This window comes from Vidua chalybeata, chromosome 4 (assembly GCF_026979565.1).
Source record: "Vidua chalybeata isolate OUT-0048 chromosome 4, bVidCha1 merged haplotype, whole genome shotgun sequence".
Taxonomy (NCBI): domain Eukaryota; kingdom Metazoa; phylum Chordata; class Aves; order Passeriformes; family Viduidae; genus Vidua; species Vidua chalybeata.
Genome location: NC_071533.1, coordinates 59,938,612 through 59,957,520, shown reverse-complemented (window position 1 = coordinate 59,957,520; position 18,909 = coordinate 59,938,612). Strand labels below are relative to the sequence as shown.

At 37.9% G+C, this 18,909-nt stretch overlaps 1 protein-coding gene across 1 annotated transcript; it reads right to left on the bottom strand.

Annotated features, from left to right (window-relative positions):
* Positions 1 to 1,130: 1,130 nt before the first annotated feature.
* ZBTB49 (zinc finger and BTB domain containing 49) lies at positions 1,131 to 18,908 on the bottom strand. Its single transcript, XM_053941010.1, has 8 exons — positions 18,822 to 18,908; positions 17,308 to 17,481; positions 14,220 to 15,313; positions 9,283 to 9,329; positions 5,399 to 5,472; positions 4,571 to 4,653; positions 4,321 to 4,482; positions 1,131 to 2,505 (listed from the first exon to the last, which is right to left on the bottom strand). The coding sequence occupies exons 2-8, from the start codon at positions 17,457 to 17,459 to the stop codon at positions 1,826 to 1,828; spliced, it is 2,292 nt and encodes a 763-aa protein (XP_053796985.1). The 5' UTR covers positions 17,460 to 17,481; positions 18,822 to 18,908; the 3' UTR covers positions 1,131 to 1,825.
* Position 18,909: the final 1 nt, after the last annotated feature.

Here is an 18,909-nt window from a genome sequence, read left to right as displayed (position 1 = left end):
CAGATTTGTCCTTTCCAAGCAACAAAATCCTTGTGGGAACAGAATCAAATTTCTATTTTCTCTTAGGATACGTAAATTTAAAAATAGTTTCTGACAAGAGGAAACCTACAGAGCCAGTGACTGGCAGATACCCACATTCTGCCTCAGGCACCAATGCAAGGAAAGCAGTGAGAGTGAGCATGAGCACACGTGTCAGGGACAGAACTGTAATACCTGGACTGCAGAATGGCACATGGGCCATTCCCACAGGGAACTGCAGTGTTCCAAAGCAAACAGTGCAAAAGGCAAAGAATGGAGAACTCAGGGTTCACATATATAAAGTGTTCCCTGCTTAATCCATGTAGGACTGTGTTCAGATAGACTATGTGCTGTTTTTAACACACACACACCCTGCAAAAACTTTGTTTCGACTTCACTGACTGGAAAAATAGTGCTTTTAAATTTTCTAGGATATGTGCACTACAAGAAAAGAAAGGTGAAACTTGCACTCCAGTGCAGGCAATTTTTTTTAAACTGGTCGGTTAAGGTAGTAAAAAAGTTTTTGTAACATTAAATGACTATTGAGAGAAATGTGGAACTTTTGAGACTCATGCAGACACTGTAACAGGCTGCCCCTTTTGCTTGAAAGTGTGCTGTACTCTGGCCAGAAACACTCTCATTTGAACTCAGGTTGAAAGCAGTTCAGGAAGGTGCAGGGATCAGGTAAAGGAAGTAAGGAAGTAAAGCCCCAGACTGTAGTGTATAATGGTTAACACAACAAGAGATGAAACAACTAGTTTTGAAAAAACACCTTAAAAAGAAGAAAAAGACTGTATTTTCAAAACTTTAAAATTTCCCCAGAATGTCGTGTATCTGTAGCAAGCAGTTTGAAATGCAGCAACTATTCAAAGCACCAAAGCAGAAAAAGGCCTCCCTAAGCAACGTTTCTATCCTGTCGCAGTCTATTTATTCCATTAATCAGCCAATGTCTTATGCTCATTCAAGTACAAGACAACTTATTGATGTATTGATTGCATTTATTTTATACTGCAGCTCTTCTTGTGATGGCATCCCCTTTAGCATTGTAAAGATACCTGGAATAAATTGAAATGTTACTGAAAATCCTTCAAAGAAAGACGAAATACATCAAGCAATGTAAAACAATTTCTCTTTATTCACAACTTGATCTTGGCCTTCATTGTACAAATAATCTGCTGTGCAAAATAGTTTATAAAATATTTAAAAAAAAAGCTTTTATTGTAAAAAAATAAAGTTTCTAGATATACAGTTACTTTGCACTATCACAAATATTGCCCAGTATTTAACATTTAAATTTAATGTCACAATACTCAGGTTCTGTAACCCGATGACCCTACTGGTAAGAAAGCCACAACTGAAACTCAGGTTCACTAGGGATTGGTTAAGCATTTTCCTCCTGTCATATCTACACCATTACACAGCTCTGATGACCCATGCTAGGAGCTGTGTCCATATTATGAACTTAAGACACTGGCCATCCTTTCCTCCATTATCAGGTAAAAAAATTCCAAGTTAAATGGTAAATGTAGTCGGTGGCAAATTTTCGTAAATCATGGCTATAACACAGGAGCTACACAGTGCAGTTACAAAACAACAGAGGTCCCCAACAGTGCATTTAAACTTTGCTGAGAAGCAGTGTAAATAAAGGCAGCCTACATGTGGTTCTGGGAATGAGCACTCTGATTCCTGTCAGTGTCCAAGCTACCTGGCCTAAAAACTCTCCGTGATCTCTCTTATGCTGCAGTGCAATTGCAACCACGTTAGCATGAAATGCCTCTAAGAAGTTTTGGTACAGTCAGCTGAGCCCTCATTGCTCCAATTCGCTTTCATTTTGTAAAGTCTTCATGGCCAAGCCCCAGAGGGTCATGCTGGAGAAGAAGGGACCCTCGTTACTCTTGTAGGCGGCAGAGGAGGCCCGGCTGCCCAGGGGCTCGGTGCAGTGGCCGTCCAGGCCGGCCACGGAGGAGCGGATCATGGGAATGCCATCGGCCTGCAAGGGCTCCTCCTCTGCTGCAGACACATCCACATCTGGGTAAGCATATGGTGGGGGTGCTGCTGGAGCCTGCTGGGCCTGGGCTTTCAGCAGTTTAGCAGAATCCACGCCGAGTTTCTCTGGGTTTGCCGAGTCGTGGTGTTGGATCATCGACCGCAGCTTACAGTAAGAATCCGCAGAACTGTCAAATTCAGGGGAGTTTCCAGCTGCAGGAATGGGGAATTTAACAGACACTGGTAACAATGTAACAGACATCTCTGGGCCAAAAGAGTCAGAACTCTGGGACTTGTCAAGGTCAGGCGTTTCAATCCCTTGAGTAAATTCCTCGAGGCTGTTGGGCCCCTCCTCAGAGGCTTTGCAGTGCATCTTCTTGTGCCGCCGCAGCACGGCCGAGCGCGTGAAGCACTTGTTACACGTCTCACAGGTGTAGGGCTTCTCCCCAGTGTGAGTCCTCACGTGCCTGCGCAGGTCACCAGAGCCCGCAAAACACTTCCCTACAAGAGACCAGGGATGGATTCAGGTATTGCTCTCAACACAAGTGAATAAACATATTTTAATTACAGAAATTATCAAGCAATAAAGGTATCATATGTCCCATCATTTATCTAGAACAGGTTCAAACAAGTCCCAACTGTTTTTACAATTCCATTAACTTGTTTCTTCTTCTTGATCTGACTTTATAACTTGTGTTTCCCAGTTAATGGGTTTACTTTTTGTCTCCAGAGACAGGAATATCCATTAGTACTTGAAATCTGTGAGTGCTCTCAGTTTGTCCCAGTCTTAACAGAGAAAAAAAAATAACTATCAATTTAATTTGTCTGTCTGGAAAAACAGTATGCTGATAAGCTTCTAAATATATTCTTCCAGTGAGAGCTGCATCATAGAAAGAAATGGTTTGTTCACTACCAAGTCCTTTTTTTTAATATTCTGGCCAGAGAATGTGTGAGAACTATAATTTTTTATTGCTGTAAATATTAGAACACAGAAAAATATTCAATTGTTTATCTATCTTCAAAGCTACAGACTCAAATAAGCTCAATCACCATATTGCTAAGAAAAGAATCTGAGGCTGAATGAAGGCAAAGTGTAGGAGAACAAGCAGAGAAAGAGAGAATTAATTTCCAGAATTGCCACATGACTTAGACACCTCACATTCTTTAAAACAGTAGAAGTAAGCTTATGATTTTTATCTGATTTGTTTTTTAAGGACAGATACCAACTAAAACGGACCATATTAAATGACTGCCCAATAAAATTGCAGTCTCAATTTTCAGCAGCATACTTTTTATTTTACTGCACAGGTTTCTCTTCAGAACAGCCATTAAACAGTAATGATAAGATTAAAAATTACTGGAGTAATACATCTGGATGTTTTGCATAGTGTGAATGATTTCTTAATGCTTCATCAGATCCTCTTTGCACAAATCAAAAATATTCAAAAGACCAGTACAAGGCAAAATGAAGACAAGCCTGTTTAACAGCAGCAACACAATTGATTGTTTTTACTTTTGTATCCTGTGTATCTATTTCCTCATTCTGATGCAAAGCCTCCTGATAACATGGTTTTTTTCTAGTGCCTTAAGATAGTGCAAATAAAACATACTGCAACTGGATTTGAACATATGAAGCTACCCTCCTCCAAAGCTGATTCCTCAGAACATGAATGAAATTCTGTCAAAGTAACACATAATGGCAAAAAAAAAAATACTATGCAAGATGCTAAGTAACCTATGAGATCAAGATGTACCTGATCAAAAGCCATTTTCAGACCTCCTGGCAGTATGGCCTATATAACAGATTTTGAAAATGGGTGTTCTGAAATATTGATCAAGTTTTGATTTTATTTCAGAGGCTGAAGCAAAGTAACAAGAAATTGTTATTATCAAACTCTGTAGGTGAATGGAGTTAAAATCAAATGGTATGCAATTGGAAAAAAAAGAAAAGACCCCATCAATAGCCAAATGATGTCAAACCTAACTTTCCATCAGAAAGGACTATTCTGAAAAGAAATCTATTTTTGAAGCAGCTAATCTGAGCAGCTTTGTAGCAAACACATACAATGTTGATTCCTCTTACTTCCTTTCTCTAATTTTCAACTGAAATTCTCTTTTAAACTTATGAGAAATAAAGGAGTTTATTACACCAAATGAAAGACTATGAAGCATGCAAGACAGAAAATTTTGTGACTGACTTTCACAACATGGTATTTCAATTTAAAGCAGTTTGGATTGTTATTCTGCTGACAAAGGAACTTTTACTCATCATTTGAAAAGCAAAGACACAACCAAGCAATGCACAGTGAACCTCACCACAAGCTGAACAGCTGTATGGTCTCTCTCCAGTGTGCCTTATCCTGTGCTTTACCAATTTTCGTTGCATATTAAATGACTTCCCACATTCATCACAGGTGAATACTTTATCTGCTGTATGGGTCTTTTTGTGCTCCTTTAAATTACTGAAGTTACTGAAACCTAGAAAAAGATGACAGGTTCTGAGATTAAAATGACTTCTCACTTTTTAGTCAAAAAACCTGAGGCAGAAACTTTGGTTCTTACACACCTCTGCCACAGATATCACACAGGTGAGGTTTTTCTCCAGAATGAATAATTATATGACGCTGAACATCACCAGAAGCAGCAAATCTGTAACACAACACAGAAACCCAATTAGTGTCTTTATAAGGCCCTTGTTTCCCTGAACTATCATATGGAAATTGGTTTGAATGAATGCCTGATGCTCTGAACAAAGACTAAGACCTAAAACACAAATAAATAGATGCAATTAAGAAAACATTTTTAAACTGACCAATGTCCAATTAAAATTATGCTAGGAAAAAATCTCCAAAAAACATTTTTACCATTAATGTTACTAATTAATTCTGCATTTTATGCTATTCCTGCATTTTCTGTCACCTGTTAGCTATCAGAATCATTTAATGCTTTGCTTAAATTTGTCAAATTTCCCACACTTCAGAATTCCTTAAAATGTCAAAAAAAAAAAAGTGTCACCAAATAATGACAAAAATGTGAGGGAAAGGTACAAACCCACATGATTTACTGTGACTCACACCATTCAAAATACACACAAAAATACACAAGACAACACATGTAACACAACAAAATACACTCCATGCTATTCTTATCCACATACCAATACACAAAAAATTTAGACTACAAGCTCTGGTGACACTGATTATCTTACAACAAGTCAATTGCAAACATTCATGTATTTTAATCCTATCAGCACACACTTAAACCCAGCATCTTCTAAACAAAATTGAGCAGCATGTTGCCTTAGCTCTCGGCTCATAGTTTATCATGAAGAGTAGTAGAAAACATGAACAAATTTTTTCATGTTAGCTTTACTAAGATGAGCAATTCTACTCACCTTTTCCCACAGATTTCACAAATGTATGGCTTCTCACCAGAATGTCGACGTAAATGTGTCTGGAGATTACCTGCCTGAAGGGAGAGCAATTTAAGCATTTAAATTCAGCTTGCCTCTTGCTGTATATAGACAAAAAAAAACCAGTGATGAACTATGAGACTGGCTTTTTTATTCCTGCTTCTAAGATAGTGAGACTACAAAGCATGTATGAACTCAAGCATTCTTATCAAGTAAAGACAGACTACCATGTACTTCAACATCAAATAGTTTACATATGCAATTATCCATTGACAAGAAGAGAAACAGGGAAAAAAATAAAATCAAGAAGCCTGAAATCAAATGCTAAGAGAAAAGAAAGACCTATAATTGAAAGCAGATCCAATTATAAATGAAAATTACACTATCTAGAATGCAGTGAAAAAGAAAACTTACTAACTTACTAGCAATATGGTTCATGTTAGTCTCACTTTCCCTGTCCTACAAATAAAATATTGTTACACAAGGATGTCTGAATTCACCTACCAGGTGGTTAAAAAGAAAATAATAGGGTGAGCATTTTTCTATCCATAAAGTACTCAGATGCTCCAAACCTGAAATTATTTACTCATAGCAAAATAAAACAGAATAGGAAGTACAGAAAAGAACAAATGGGACCACTGCTAACAATTTTATTACATATCTTTCCTCTCTCAATCCTCTAAAAATCATGCTAGTCTAGCCAGCAAACCAGACAATGACTAGATAAAATCTTCTTACTGAGTCCAACTTTTTTGAAATGCTTTGGAGCCACTAGTCCTTGTGAATGGCTACTCCACTGAGGCCAGTTCTCAAACCACAAGACAAACCTTGTAGAAGAGCTGCAGATGTTCCATACATTGTGCGCACTTCCACGGTCAGTTTTTAAACCTTTTAGATTGATAATTGCCTGGTTTTTATTTATGTAAGGAAACATCAAGTCTTTACATCGGGACAGATCGAAAATCTGGGATGCAAAGATGATCATGTCCTCATCAGTCACAGTGAGATAACAAAAATAAGACCCAGACAAATTCCTTCTGACACATTTAGATAATAAATTACCTGTTATGATCTATCACTGTAATCAGACCTTATAATATACCAGTACTCAAGTACTGCAGACACACACACACAGAGGACAGTATCGAATGGATCAATGTTGGAACCCTGAAAGAGCTTGCTTTAACCCCTGTACATTTTTTCAGACAAGAGTGTGACTGAACAACTGTTTTCTAAGGCCAAACTTTCTAATACTGAAATCAACTCAAAGAGAGGCATTAGGTACTTATTTCTAGACAAGAAGATGAACCATGGAATAATTTTTGCTTTTCAAAGACAAGGGATTTTATGTCACTTTTTATGTCACAATTTTATGTGCATTTTAGAAAAACATACAGAAAAAAAGAACCTTTACTTCTATCCATGTCACAAACAAACGCTATCATGGGCATTTGTTAAAGTTATTCCAGATAAAGACAAAGGGTGAATTTGAAGTGCAACAACTATTTCCCATAAAGACATATAAAGTAAGAATGAAAACATTTTACAGAAAGCAGCAAGTAGATCCATTTCTTTATTACAAGCCTATGTCCTTTCCTCCTAATGAGGGCAAAGCTTGTTAGTACCTGTGCTAAGACAAAAAAAAGTAATAACATCAATAGTGTGTATTCTTCCTTAAGCTTTAAAGCTGGCACACAACCTTGGTTAAAGCATCATATGCCATCCCAGTGGAAAAAAAACCTAAGGGGAGTTCTGTTTGCAGTTCAGTGCAAGAAAAAAAGGGCTCAGAAGAATCCTCTAAATGGTTGCATAGACCTCCTCACAAATTTGGAGACCAGAGAGATACACCAGACTTTTGTAAATGGCAAGCTTTCAAAGTGAAGCACCTTGTGCACATGGGCCCCCAAAAGAATCTCTGCAGGAGGAGGTAAAACACAGCTCTGGCTGGATCACCAGCCAGAGAGGGTTCACATCACAACAAGCTGTGTACAAGCAATAAGGGAAGATGAAGGCTTGGAAGTAAAAAAGGAATGTTTTCCTCAAAAAAATCAGATTTTTATGGCTGTTTGTTCCCAAATCTGAGTTCCCACATCAATTTTGTCTACTTCTTTCATTTTCTGCTCCACATTCCAACACACAGCACATCAGCTACATTCAGCAGGAGCAGACATCCCACCAGGCCCAACAGCTGCACTGTCTCAAAAGCACAGAACATGAAGGCTTAAATAAGAAAAGTGTTGCTATTTCTGTGCCTGCAGACAGAGAAGATAAAGGACAAGATCGGAGATGGTATTTTAAGCAAAAAGTAGATAATAATTATCCTTGCATCTTACTTTCTGGTGAATGGAATCTTACTTATTTGCAGGACTCAAAAGCAAGTACCTCAGCAATATGCAAGACCCCTTTATGAGCAGAGAAAGATCTGCAGCACAGAGGCTGAATGCTCTGGCTCGTGTGCTGGATGTGTAGGGATTGTCCATGGACAGGTATCTGCCTGGCCCTTCAGGCAAGTCAGGTCACCAGGGAGGGAAGGGAAGCTGTTTGGGAGGGTTTAATTAAAAGGCAGAAATTGCCAGCTTTGTCAGGGGTTTTGTTTGTTTCTGTAATTAAAGAGGAGCAAAGCATATGGCATGAGGAGTCTGTCATGCCTGTCAAACAGTGTGTGACACTTCCCCCCTCTTCCCCCACTGCAATAGTACAGAATACCACTCTATTTGTCAAAAGTACTTTTAATGGCATTTGAAATATCCATTTTTTTTTTCTTTTAATAACTGGAAGTTCAGCCATCAAAATGAATGAAAATGCTCTTCTTTGCCTGAAAAACATGCCCAGTTTTTCTGAAAATTGCCCAATAAGCATAATGAAACAGTATTGTTGACTGGATGCAGTCTTATATTCATATTTAGCAACAAGGTGGAGGACACAAAGGCATCAGATTCATGGGTCAAACAAGGCCCACTGGTGGGCTGTGAAACTGAAGCAACAGCAGCACAACCAGTGGTGGGTGGGTAGGCAAAAAGCAAATAGCTCTAATTCTTAAACCAGCAGCCATAAGAAATGCCAAAGTTATTAAAAAATAATTAAGTAATCTTAGTATAAAAATATGCACCTGTTTATTGTTCGCTGTTCATACATGTGCACCTCTCAACCACGAAATCAGAAAGGCAACAGATATTTTGGAAATGTGAGACAGCTAGGCACCAAATTTGTAGAAATACAAATTAATTGTTGTACCCAGAAAAGGAAGTAAACACTGGAGGGCAAATAAAGTAGCTAAAGCTTAGGCCCTGTTTGTAAGTATGGAATTTCACAAGAAGTTTTTTTTAAGTCATAGCTGAGCTGTGTCACTTCAAACAGGTGGTGTTCTCACTGAAAGAAACTGAGCCCACTTACATGGATACAGATTCTTCTTATCTCACTCAAAGCTACTTAATAATTTATGCTATTTAGAAAGATGAAACTGTATTCTGAATACAACATTACATAAAACTTGAATCTGCACTTTTTTCAGACACTGTAAAAATGCTATTCACAACATACCTTTAAGCATAAAGCAGAAGAACAACTTGGAAATTAATGTTCTTCATATTTCAAATACAGCTGTGGCTCTGTATACTTAAACATTCATTTGAATGTAAAACACATAACACATCTACTGAGAGCAGACAGAATCAAAGACATAGAATGCATCAAAGAAACCTAAAACATTCAACATGCTGTTTTTATATAAGACATTTTAATAATTTATCCCTAGAGTGAATTCTGTCTTTGAACAAAAGAAAAAAAATGTAATCTTAAACACAAGATTTTTAGAATCAACAGAGATACGTTTCAAGTAAGTACCATAATACATAAAATATTCCCACCTGTGAGAAGTGTTTCCCACAAATGTTACATTCAAAAGGTTTCTCACCTAAAAGAAGAAACAGAACATAGAAGTTCTAATAGTTGCAGTAGAACAGAAATGTTTAAAATTGGTACACTTCCTTTTAAAACATGTAATGTAAGACTAAAAAATATCCCCAAAAGGATACTTACCCATCTATTTAAGGGGAAATTTAAGAGGGAAATACAGCTTTTGCCACTGAGTTTGCAAGGCAGACTTGGTCAGAATTTATCTTTCAAAACAAGTAGAAGAGCTTTGATATGAATGGGTGCAGGTTTTAATCTTTTTAAAATACTTTGGATTTGAAATGAAAGGAGTATCATAACACCAGGAAGAACAGAACAGATGACAAGGCCCAACAACAACAGTGATGGGAAGGGCACCTGTTTTTTCACTTGCACAAGAGATACATTCTTAAAAAGAAGGAGGAATGAAGGGAAGCTGCAAGTATTTCACTCCAAAATACTGAATTTATATATGTACAACTGTTATCCTTGAATCTCCAAAAACAGATTAGCAACTTTAATAAAAACTGATGCAGGCCACTTCTTTAATTTCCTGACTTTACACCTCTTGGCTTCTCTTCCACTAAGTATTCTCTATATCAACGTTTTTCCTCCATCCTTGGAAATGTTACAAGCACCATCTACCATATCCAGGTGTGGGAATTTCATTTTCCTTTCCAATGCCAAATACAGATGAGGTTCTTCCAACATATTTTAGGATCAAAGACTAAATGCAATTCTCTTTAGATTTGAAAACACAGAGTGAACATACAGTTTTGTTGCTTCACAGATTGCAACCTTGCAGTTAGTCTGACAGCTTGAGGCTTTACCTATTTTTTCTACTTAATGAAGAATGGGTGTTTTTAAAAAAGCTTTCCTTCAATTAGAGATAAAAATTATGAAACCAGTAAATCAACTATAAAGTCACTAAACTCTAAAGAGCACTGAGGCCTGATTTCATTACAGCTTTAAACTTGCAAAACACTAAAAATTCTGATACTGACAACACAAAAGTAAATTAAACCAAGAGGGAGCTAGATCTGTAGCAACTGGGAAGGATTCTAAAAGCCATAAAAGCATCAAGATAATATGAAATGGAGGATAAAAAACCAATAGTACAATAGTAAGCAATTTTTGCAGAAATTACCTATACAAAAAGAAAAGTTACTAGAGACCTAAAGAATAGTATCTGAACAGGAATCTACTCTGAAATGACTAAAGGGAGAGGGAAGAAATTGGAGCCTCAAATTTCTCCAAACAATTATTGTAGGCTGCATGCAGCCTCATTTTAACTATACTGATGTACAAAGAACTGGAGGATTTTTCCCCCAAGATAAAGATAAAACAATCAAGATTTTTTTGTGTGTGGTTTTTTTTTTTTTTTTTTTTTCTTTTTTTTTTCTTTTTTTTTTTCTTTTTGAAAAGAAACATCAAATTACTTTTTGGAGAACAATTTTGCACTTGCATAGAATTCCAAACCCCTGGGCTTATCAACTAACCTATTGGTCAGAAACAATTAGCCTCACTGAACCTTAGGGTGTAAGAATACAGCAAATAAGCTGAAGATTATTCTTCTCTGCCTATCACTGGTAAGACCCTATCTGGAGCCTTAAGAAAAGAAGGCAAACAGGAAATTTTACTGCTGTCTACACTCTTGGGAGGGCAAATGCAAGCAGGCTGTTCCTGGTACACAGTCTTAAGACAAGAGGTGACAGATGCAAGTCTGCTCATTCCAATTACATAGATGAAAATATTATTTTACCCCACGAGGGTGCTCAGATACTGGGAGCGACTGTCTGGAGAGGTTGTGGAAACTCTGTCTCTGGAGTTGTCCAAAATGTTCACTATATAAGGTCATAAGCAAAACAACCTAAACTAATTTGATGTGCCTTGAGCAGGAAACCAGAGCAGATTACCTCAGGAGATCCATGCCTATCTAAATTAGTCTACGATTCCACAACTGTCAAAAAATTCTAAACCAAAAAACCTCATCTGAGAAGACCAGGATTGTACCCTTCTTGTTCAACACCCTGCAAGAAGATTAAGTACACAGTAGTGGGATACATGGCTGGATCAACAGCAAGAGAGAAAAACTGGGGAAAAGTAGTAACTGGATACAATTTAGACAGTGCTTAATCCAGAGGACTTTACTTTTGAGCCCTTGGGCTGCCTTGTGCTTTCTACCTTCTGTTGCATCCTTTCTTGTTCAACATTCTGCAAGAAGAGGTGAAGATAAAGTACACAACAGTGATCAAAGCAATGTTGTGTCAGCTCCAGAGGAGAAAGGCATGAAGGCAGAAGTGGTGTTCCTGATGAGATCACAGAGGTGAGGAGCTGTATTCACTAAGGCAAGGAATGCTGGAAATTGCTCAAGCAAAGCTCAGAATGAAAATGTTGAGGATCAACAATGTATTGTATTACATGGCAGTGCTACTCTGTTCCTGTTGCATTCCATCCTGCCAAGAGTTCTTTCCATTGGCCCGAGATTGTTTTGGGTTGCTCTTTTGAGATGTTCCCTGAAAATACATAAAATATCCCAACAAAACCACTGGATGTTCCTGGACAGGTATGGACTATATAAAAGAGATACATTTGCTTCCTTTTTTTCAGACGAGTCAATATAATAATAAAGAACAAATTATAACATTTAGTCAAAATCAACCAAAGTCAGTGCAGTAAGCTCTTTTTAGAGATTCCTTTAAATGTCCATGATAATAATATAAATAAAACAGTCAGACATGCCAGCACAATGACTGTTGAACACAGTCTGGCTGCCTTCACATAGAAAGTTCATCAATGCACCCATGCTAACCTGTAAGTTCTTTAGTAGTTCCTAGTGTTCAGGGACAGAGAATTTTACATGTGCTTTTTCTTGACAACCAGATCACCATAGCACTTGTGTTGAAAGAATTGTCATTTTTGGGTTAAAAACAGGTCTGCCAGTGTGACATGTCCATTTCAGCTTCCTCCATCTCTTCAGCAAAGCTGTATTGGGAGGGCTTTCCGTGAGCACTGTAAGACTTAAACGCCTGCTAACCCTTCTGCTTAGCTCTAGAAAATTAATGTTTTTAACTAAAATTGATTAGCTAGCAATCTGCTATGCTTTCTGAAGTGGCAGATGAATAGAAATGGCTTTTAGCATACACTTATATTACTTAACTACCAGTGTACTTAACAGTAGCAATACAGATGTGCCCTGTACCTTCTGCTACATGTCTTTCCAATATCAATATCCTACTCACCATCCACTGCAATTTTCTAAACACTCTTTTTGTACTAGTTGGGTATTTAAAAACAATTAACATGAATAACAAGGAAATAACAGGGAGTATTTGCCAACAATAACAGGGAACCAACAGGCATTTCTAGTCATATTCTTGCCTCAGTTTTTCCATCTTTTGATGTGCTTATTATTTGTTAAACTTAGGCTCTTACACTTTTGTCATCTTAGCACAGCCACAGAAGAATGTTAATGCTTTATTAACTAGCATTCAAGTCTGGAATTTTTGAAAACTACTGGAAGAAGATGGTGTGTGAAAAGCAGCTGAGAATTCCTGAATCCTAGGTTTTCACCAGCACAAACCGACATGTTACTGCAGTTAGCTGGAACTTTTCTAGATGCTCTTGTCCTCTATCTAATCGTCTTTTTCCTGAAAATCTAGGATATTAAAATATACCTGATGATACCAGCTCAAACCAGATAATAAGATTCAAAAAAATACAAGGCAAAAAGAGGATCTAGGTAAGAGGCATATGCAACTCTTTCACAGGAGAACAAGTTAAAAAAAAGTATTAGCAACATAAACATAAAGAAGCAGTTAAAGCTAACAATTGAAAACTTCAGGAAGCTATTGCAAAATGTTCATATTTTTAGGTTCTGGGAAGATTTTTCCATGAATAAAATAGAAAAATAAACTTTTAATTCTAAGGATCAGTTAACAAAATAAATTAATGTTTGATAAGAGAGTTTCATATTTAGTGTCAAGTACCAATACATGTATAATCATTTCCAAAGTGATGTTTATTTGACAAGATTGAGAGAGATGCATTTGTATATTTAATACAGGGAAAAAGAAAAGTAAAAAATATTCAACAGTTTAACCAGGAGTAATACCATCTCAAAGACTTTGAATCAAGAGTGTTACCTGCCTAGCCAAGGTAATTCTTAAAAACTCTTCTAAAGAAGCGTATCTAATAATGGGACATGCTCATTAAAATGAACAGACAAATTAAATAATTTGAAGTTAAACTAGGTCTTATTCTTCACTAGAATAAAATGATACTTAGAAATAAATCTATGTTAGGTTTAAAAATATTACCTGTGAGTTTTTAAAACAAAGCATATTAACTCAAAACTCCCATTTATTCTGCAGCCTGCAAGAGCCTTACTCTCTAGGTAAACACAATTAAAGTTGTTATAGGGCATATTTCTACAGGTTAAAAAAAATTACTACCAAGACTCAATCACTTGCATCTTACAACAGATATATGACCAGAGAGAACAGATGTATTCTAGTATACTTATAGTACCATTTATTCGTTTACACCTTTTGTTGTCATCTGGCTCAAACATCTGGGCCATCTGACACACAGACTAGAAATGACCCATCTAAATGCAGGACAAAACCAAAATTTTAATTTAAATTTTAATTTCATCAAATTCACATGATGTTCTTCGAAAAAGCACCCAAAACCCCAAATACACAGAAATCTTTTCTACAACTCCCAGTAAAACTTGGTATTACAGTTCTTTATTTCTGTAGGATTATCCATTAAAAAAAAACAACAACAAAACAAACCACAGCCTTTTGAAAGTAGACCCTTAACCAGCATCTCTAAATCAAGAGACACTGCAAGATATTCTCTATAACTGAAATATTTGGTCTGCAGACCAAGTAACTGATAACTGTACCTGTATGAGACCTTTTATGTAGCTCCAAATTGCTTGGATGTTTGAAAGCCTTCCCACATAATTCACAAGTATATTGTTTCTGTGATTGAAGAGTCTGTGATTGTCCTTGTTCCAAAGGACCTTGAGATCTTTCCACTTCAACAGTTTGTTCAAAATTCTCTGAACTCACCAAATCTTCAGCTTCTTTTTCATCACTAACTCTACCATCTGTCGTGTCCGTGGTACTTTCATTTACAGGTTCAATTACTTCTGTTATTCTAGTGTCATCTCTTAGGGGCTCAGGGGGCTGCTCTGCTGATTTCTGAGATCTTAGAAAATTTAACTTTTTGAGGTGTACTGCCTTTTTCAGCCGCATCTGTCTGGTGGGCTGCATAACGGTGTTCTCTGCATTTTGGTCTGGAGCAGCTTCACTTGCAGACTGAACCAGAAAGTTTGACGGTAAATGCTCAGAGGTTTCCAGAATACACTCAGAGTGATTAACAGTGCAAGAATTATTCTCCACTGTGTTTATTTCTGTGGATGTGCTGTAAGAAAAGGATGGTTCTGCTCCTCTCTCATGATCAGAGCAAGCATTTTGTTTATAGAACTGTTTGCTGTAGAAGTTGCGTAGTTTATAGTAGTAATTTGGTTGTTTAAATGGGAGCTCTGGGCAGTTGCCATCTAAGGAATCTTGTGGTGGTTTCTGTCCATCACCTGATGGGGTGTGCAGATTAACAGACTGTGAATGCTGTTCAGCCAAGACTTTGTTAGTTTGTCTGTCAGCTGAGCACTCAGGCAATAGGTTTGTCCCATAGCTGTCACCAGCACAGCTGGTATCTGTACCCAAAGTGTTCTGCAGTGAAAATACACTGTTACACGGCATGCTGGCTGCCTGCTCCACAGCTGTGGAAGACTTTAAAAAGGTGTGGCAAATGTTCAGCACATTTTGCACTTGGAGGCACTGTGCAATGTCCAGCATAGCTTGTACATTGTCCTGACTAAGATCCAGGTGGGAGGTGTACATGAAGTCCAGGATCTGGCCTATGCCACCTACATTTTTGATGTCCAAGTGAAACACATCATTCTTCTGGCCTGAAGAATTCTGGAAAAGGGTCCTGATAAAATAAGGCAAATATTCAAATACAAACACAAATAATTCACAAACACTTCAATAAGAAAAACATACATAAAACCTCAAATAGGCTGCTTGGTATGAAACAAGTTTGTACTCTAAAGATTGCTTTGATGATGAATTTCTCAAAACTGCTCAATTACTTGTCTCATATATTAGTCCTGCATTAGTGCATTTGAAGTATAAATCAAAGTAAATGATCCTTTATCTAACTTTAATTCTGTATTTTTTTATGTTTTCAAATAACACCCTACACTTGTGGTTTCTTATCCACTGTTCCTCACATATTAGGTGCAGGGGTGTATTTATGGACAATTTGCAGAACTGGTTGACTCAGAATGATTTTTTTTATCTTTCATCATGGCAGATCAAACAGGACATAAATTTTCTAGCAAGAGGGAGAAGATAGACCTCAAAGTCAGCTAAACTCTTCTCCTCTGGCAACTGAACTTGCCCACTGAACTCCATCAGTAAGCCTATCAAAGTTCTTAGCAGTAATTATATCTCCACAAATACACAAGAAGATGGCAATATTAAACAAGAAGATGGTATTAATTTCAATTTATTTTCTCATATCAAAAAAAGGTACTTTTTTTACTGGTACTGGTTAAGAACCAAGTAACAGAATAATGAAGAGTACAGGTTCATAATCCTAAAACAGCAGTGCAACCAATACCCACTGAATTGTCACTGAATCCTTATAATTAATGAATTCACAGAAGTTCTTACTATTTGATGTTAAGTATTCTCAGCATCAGAGATGTAGTTCTTTGCATGCACAAGCAGTCCTAGATTAAGTGGGTTCATACTCTCTCTCAGTCATAAACCTTATACCCATTAAAATCCTGATACTCCCACAGTAAACAATGACATATAAATGGGGTCAGGTCACTCATATGTAGTTACTTTCCTACACTAAAAAATGCCCCAAACTTAATGATTCCTCTTTGTGGGCTAAATCTCAAATTTGGGTTTGTTTAAAGGAGGGCATGATATCAATGAGCTCTAAATCTTAAGAAAATGTGAGCCTATGCTGAAACTTTAGAAATGCAGGGCATACTCTGAAGCCAGTGCCCACATCCAAATTCTTTCATAAATCCTATCTAAATTAAAACTGGAACTATAATGAACAGATCAAGCTGAGAGTCTGAATTAATTAGCCATTTATATCCTATTGAATTTTAATAGGAGTTGAGCTCTTAGTTCTTTTTAACTACTTTTAAAATTTGGTCCTTGAGCATAATTGCACTTCATCAGCAGTACAGCTCTAGAGGAGAAAAAGGAACCTCTTATCTTTTTTCCCTGGTCATAACATGAAAATAGGTTTCTTACAAATGAATTAAGAGTCGAGCTTTAGAGATGTTTCAAAAAACTAGGTCTAAAAACTGCCAGATCTAACAACTTAGTCATAACTAATATAAAACACTAAGCTGGGAGATCCAGCACCCTCCAAAACTTGGAGGCACAACTGAGGGCAATACAGAAGGGTAAGAAAGCAATGATGTGGTGCAATGGGCCACCTGTATACTTTAAAACACAGGTGTTGTCTCTGAGAATCTGAATAAGCAGAGATTCACTAATAACCTATATGGTCACATTTTATTTAGCATATGATTGATGAAACAAGTCCCATTATTTGGAAATGGATTTTATCAGTTATACCCCTTATCTGGCTCTGTTCATATACTCGACTAAGTTCCTTGTAATCAGTTATCTTTTTCTGGTGAAATACTGAATACAGGTCCATGCCAGAATCTATTACATGAAGCACTATAAGCAAGTAATTCAAGAAAATGTCAAAATCAAAGAGCATACTATGAATACGTGACACAGCTTTATCTCTGGACAAACAATATCCCTTTTCTCCTTATACACCCAAGAGTTCCTCAGTCTGCGACCAACAGAAAAAAATACTCTTCTCAGAGAAAACCTCAGCCAACAGCATTTAGTTAAAGAGAAGAATTTTCTTTCACATACCTGAAATATTGACTGAAAGCAGCTAATACATTTTTGTGTGCTTTGAAGCAGACACCCTTCACCACCAGCATGCAGTCACAGAGAAGCCCCTGAATGCGCTGTTCATGTAGCTGCTGGAGAAGATGACAGCTATGGCTAGCAACAGTGTCCATGCTAGAAAATCACTTAAATTACCTATAATGAAATAAAATGCTAAGGTAAATATTAAATTGCAAAATTAATTTAAAGTATTAAGAACATTTTTACAATTTATTTTAGCTTTCAAAAGAAATGAGTCACAGTATTGCTCACCAACAGATACACAGCAATACACATATAAAATAGTGATTTTAACAGATTTGTTTACAACAAAGAGCATCTGCAAAAATCTAATGGTGCTGCCAATAAACTGAACTCCATAACCACAAAAAAATGCACCTCAATTTAGACAACTTCTACAATAATTAGATTCTAATGCAAAAGCACATTGCATATACAAAATCAGGAGCATTTGTAGAGGAAAACTTAAGTTTCTTCATTCTCTAAACTCAAAAGGGAGAACATAGTACTAGTATTATTTCAGGCATTTGTTGCTGTTCTAGCTACATACATTTCCACCATGGATCTGATTAATTAGACACATTAGCATGGTATTGTTTTTAATACAATGTAATATCTAAATGAAAAAATCCCCTCTTTAGAGGTTGAAAAGACAAGTCACATTCCAACACAACACATTTACATTGAATTCTATACTTCCTTTTCTTTTCCCCTAACAAGGACAAAATGCTTCCCCTGAGCGCTTGTGAACATGACAATTCCAACTATTAGGACAATCCGAATTTCTAGTCTTCTAACTAGGAATGAAGGCGGAAAACCTTCCTGTTCTAAGGAATGAAGCAGGAAAACCACCTTCTATTAAGCAAGACCAGATAGTGGTTGCCCCATTCTCAAATCTCATGAACAATAAGGGTTCCACATTAATTTATCCTGGTTTGCTCTGTGATTCCCTGTCTCCTGCTGTATTACATGGAGGGGTTATTACATTGTGCTTTTTCTTTATTAACGCTTATCATACTTCGACCAGGCTTTAAAATAAAGAAAGCACATCAATCTGTTTTCCCTGTGAACGTTTCCCACCACGACATCCTGCAATTTGACAGTGAAGTGCCTCTCATCCATCAGATGCAGGTCTCCGCACGGGGCCGGCGGGCACAGGGAGCCGCTCCCGGACAGGGGGAACCGCTCCGGCACAGCCGCTATTTAGGGCTAAGCTCCCCTCAGCCTCGCCCAGGTGCGGCCAGGCTCGAGGTGCCGCACGGAGCAGAGGACAGAGGGAGGGTTTGCCTCACTGCGGGCCGGCTCTGCCCGGGGACAGGGCAGGCGAGCGGCCGGTGGCGGGCCCGGGGGATGGGGCTGCGGCGGGAGGAACACACGGACCCGCAGCCCCGGGCAGGGGAAAACGCGGCGCGGCCTCGTACGGGCGCGACAGCGGCCGAAGGGCAGGAACCGGCCCGGCCCTGCCCAGCGCTTACCGGCTCCGGCCACCGCCCAGCTCCATCCCCGCCAGCGGCCGCTTCCGCCGCCGCTCCCTCCCCTTCCCCTTCCCGTTCCGGTGCGCGG

What these genes read in the sequence shown, in the direction of transcription:
- ZBTB49 (XM_053941010.1), bottom strand. Translation starts at nt 17,459, where the DNA reads ATGGACACTGTTGCTAGCCATAGCTGTCATCTTCTCCAGCAGCTACAT. An exon ending in GTGTGATATCTGTGGCAGAG is followed by an intron (nt 4,483 to 4,570) that starts GTGTGTAAGAAC and finishes ATCTTTTTCTAG; the next exon opens with GTTTCAGTAACTTCAGTAAT. An exon ending in ATACAGCTGTTCAGCTTGTG is followed by an intron (nt 2,506 to 4,320) that starts GTGAGGTTCACT and finishes GGTCTCTTGTAG; the next exon opens with GGAAGTGTTTTGCGGGCTCT.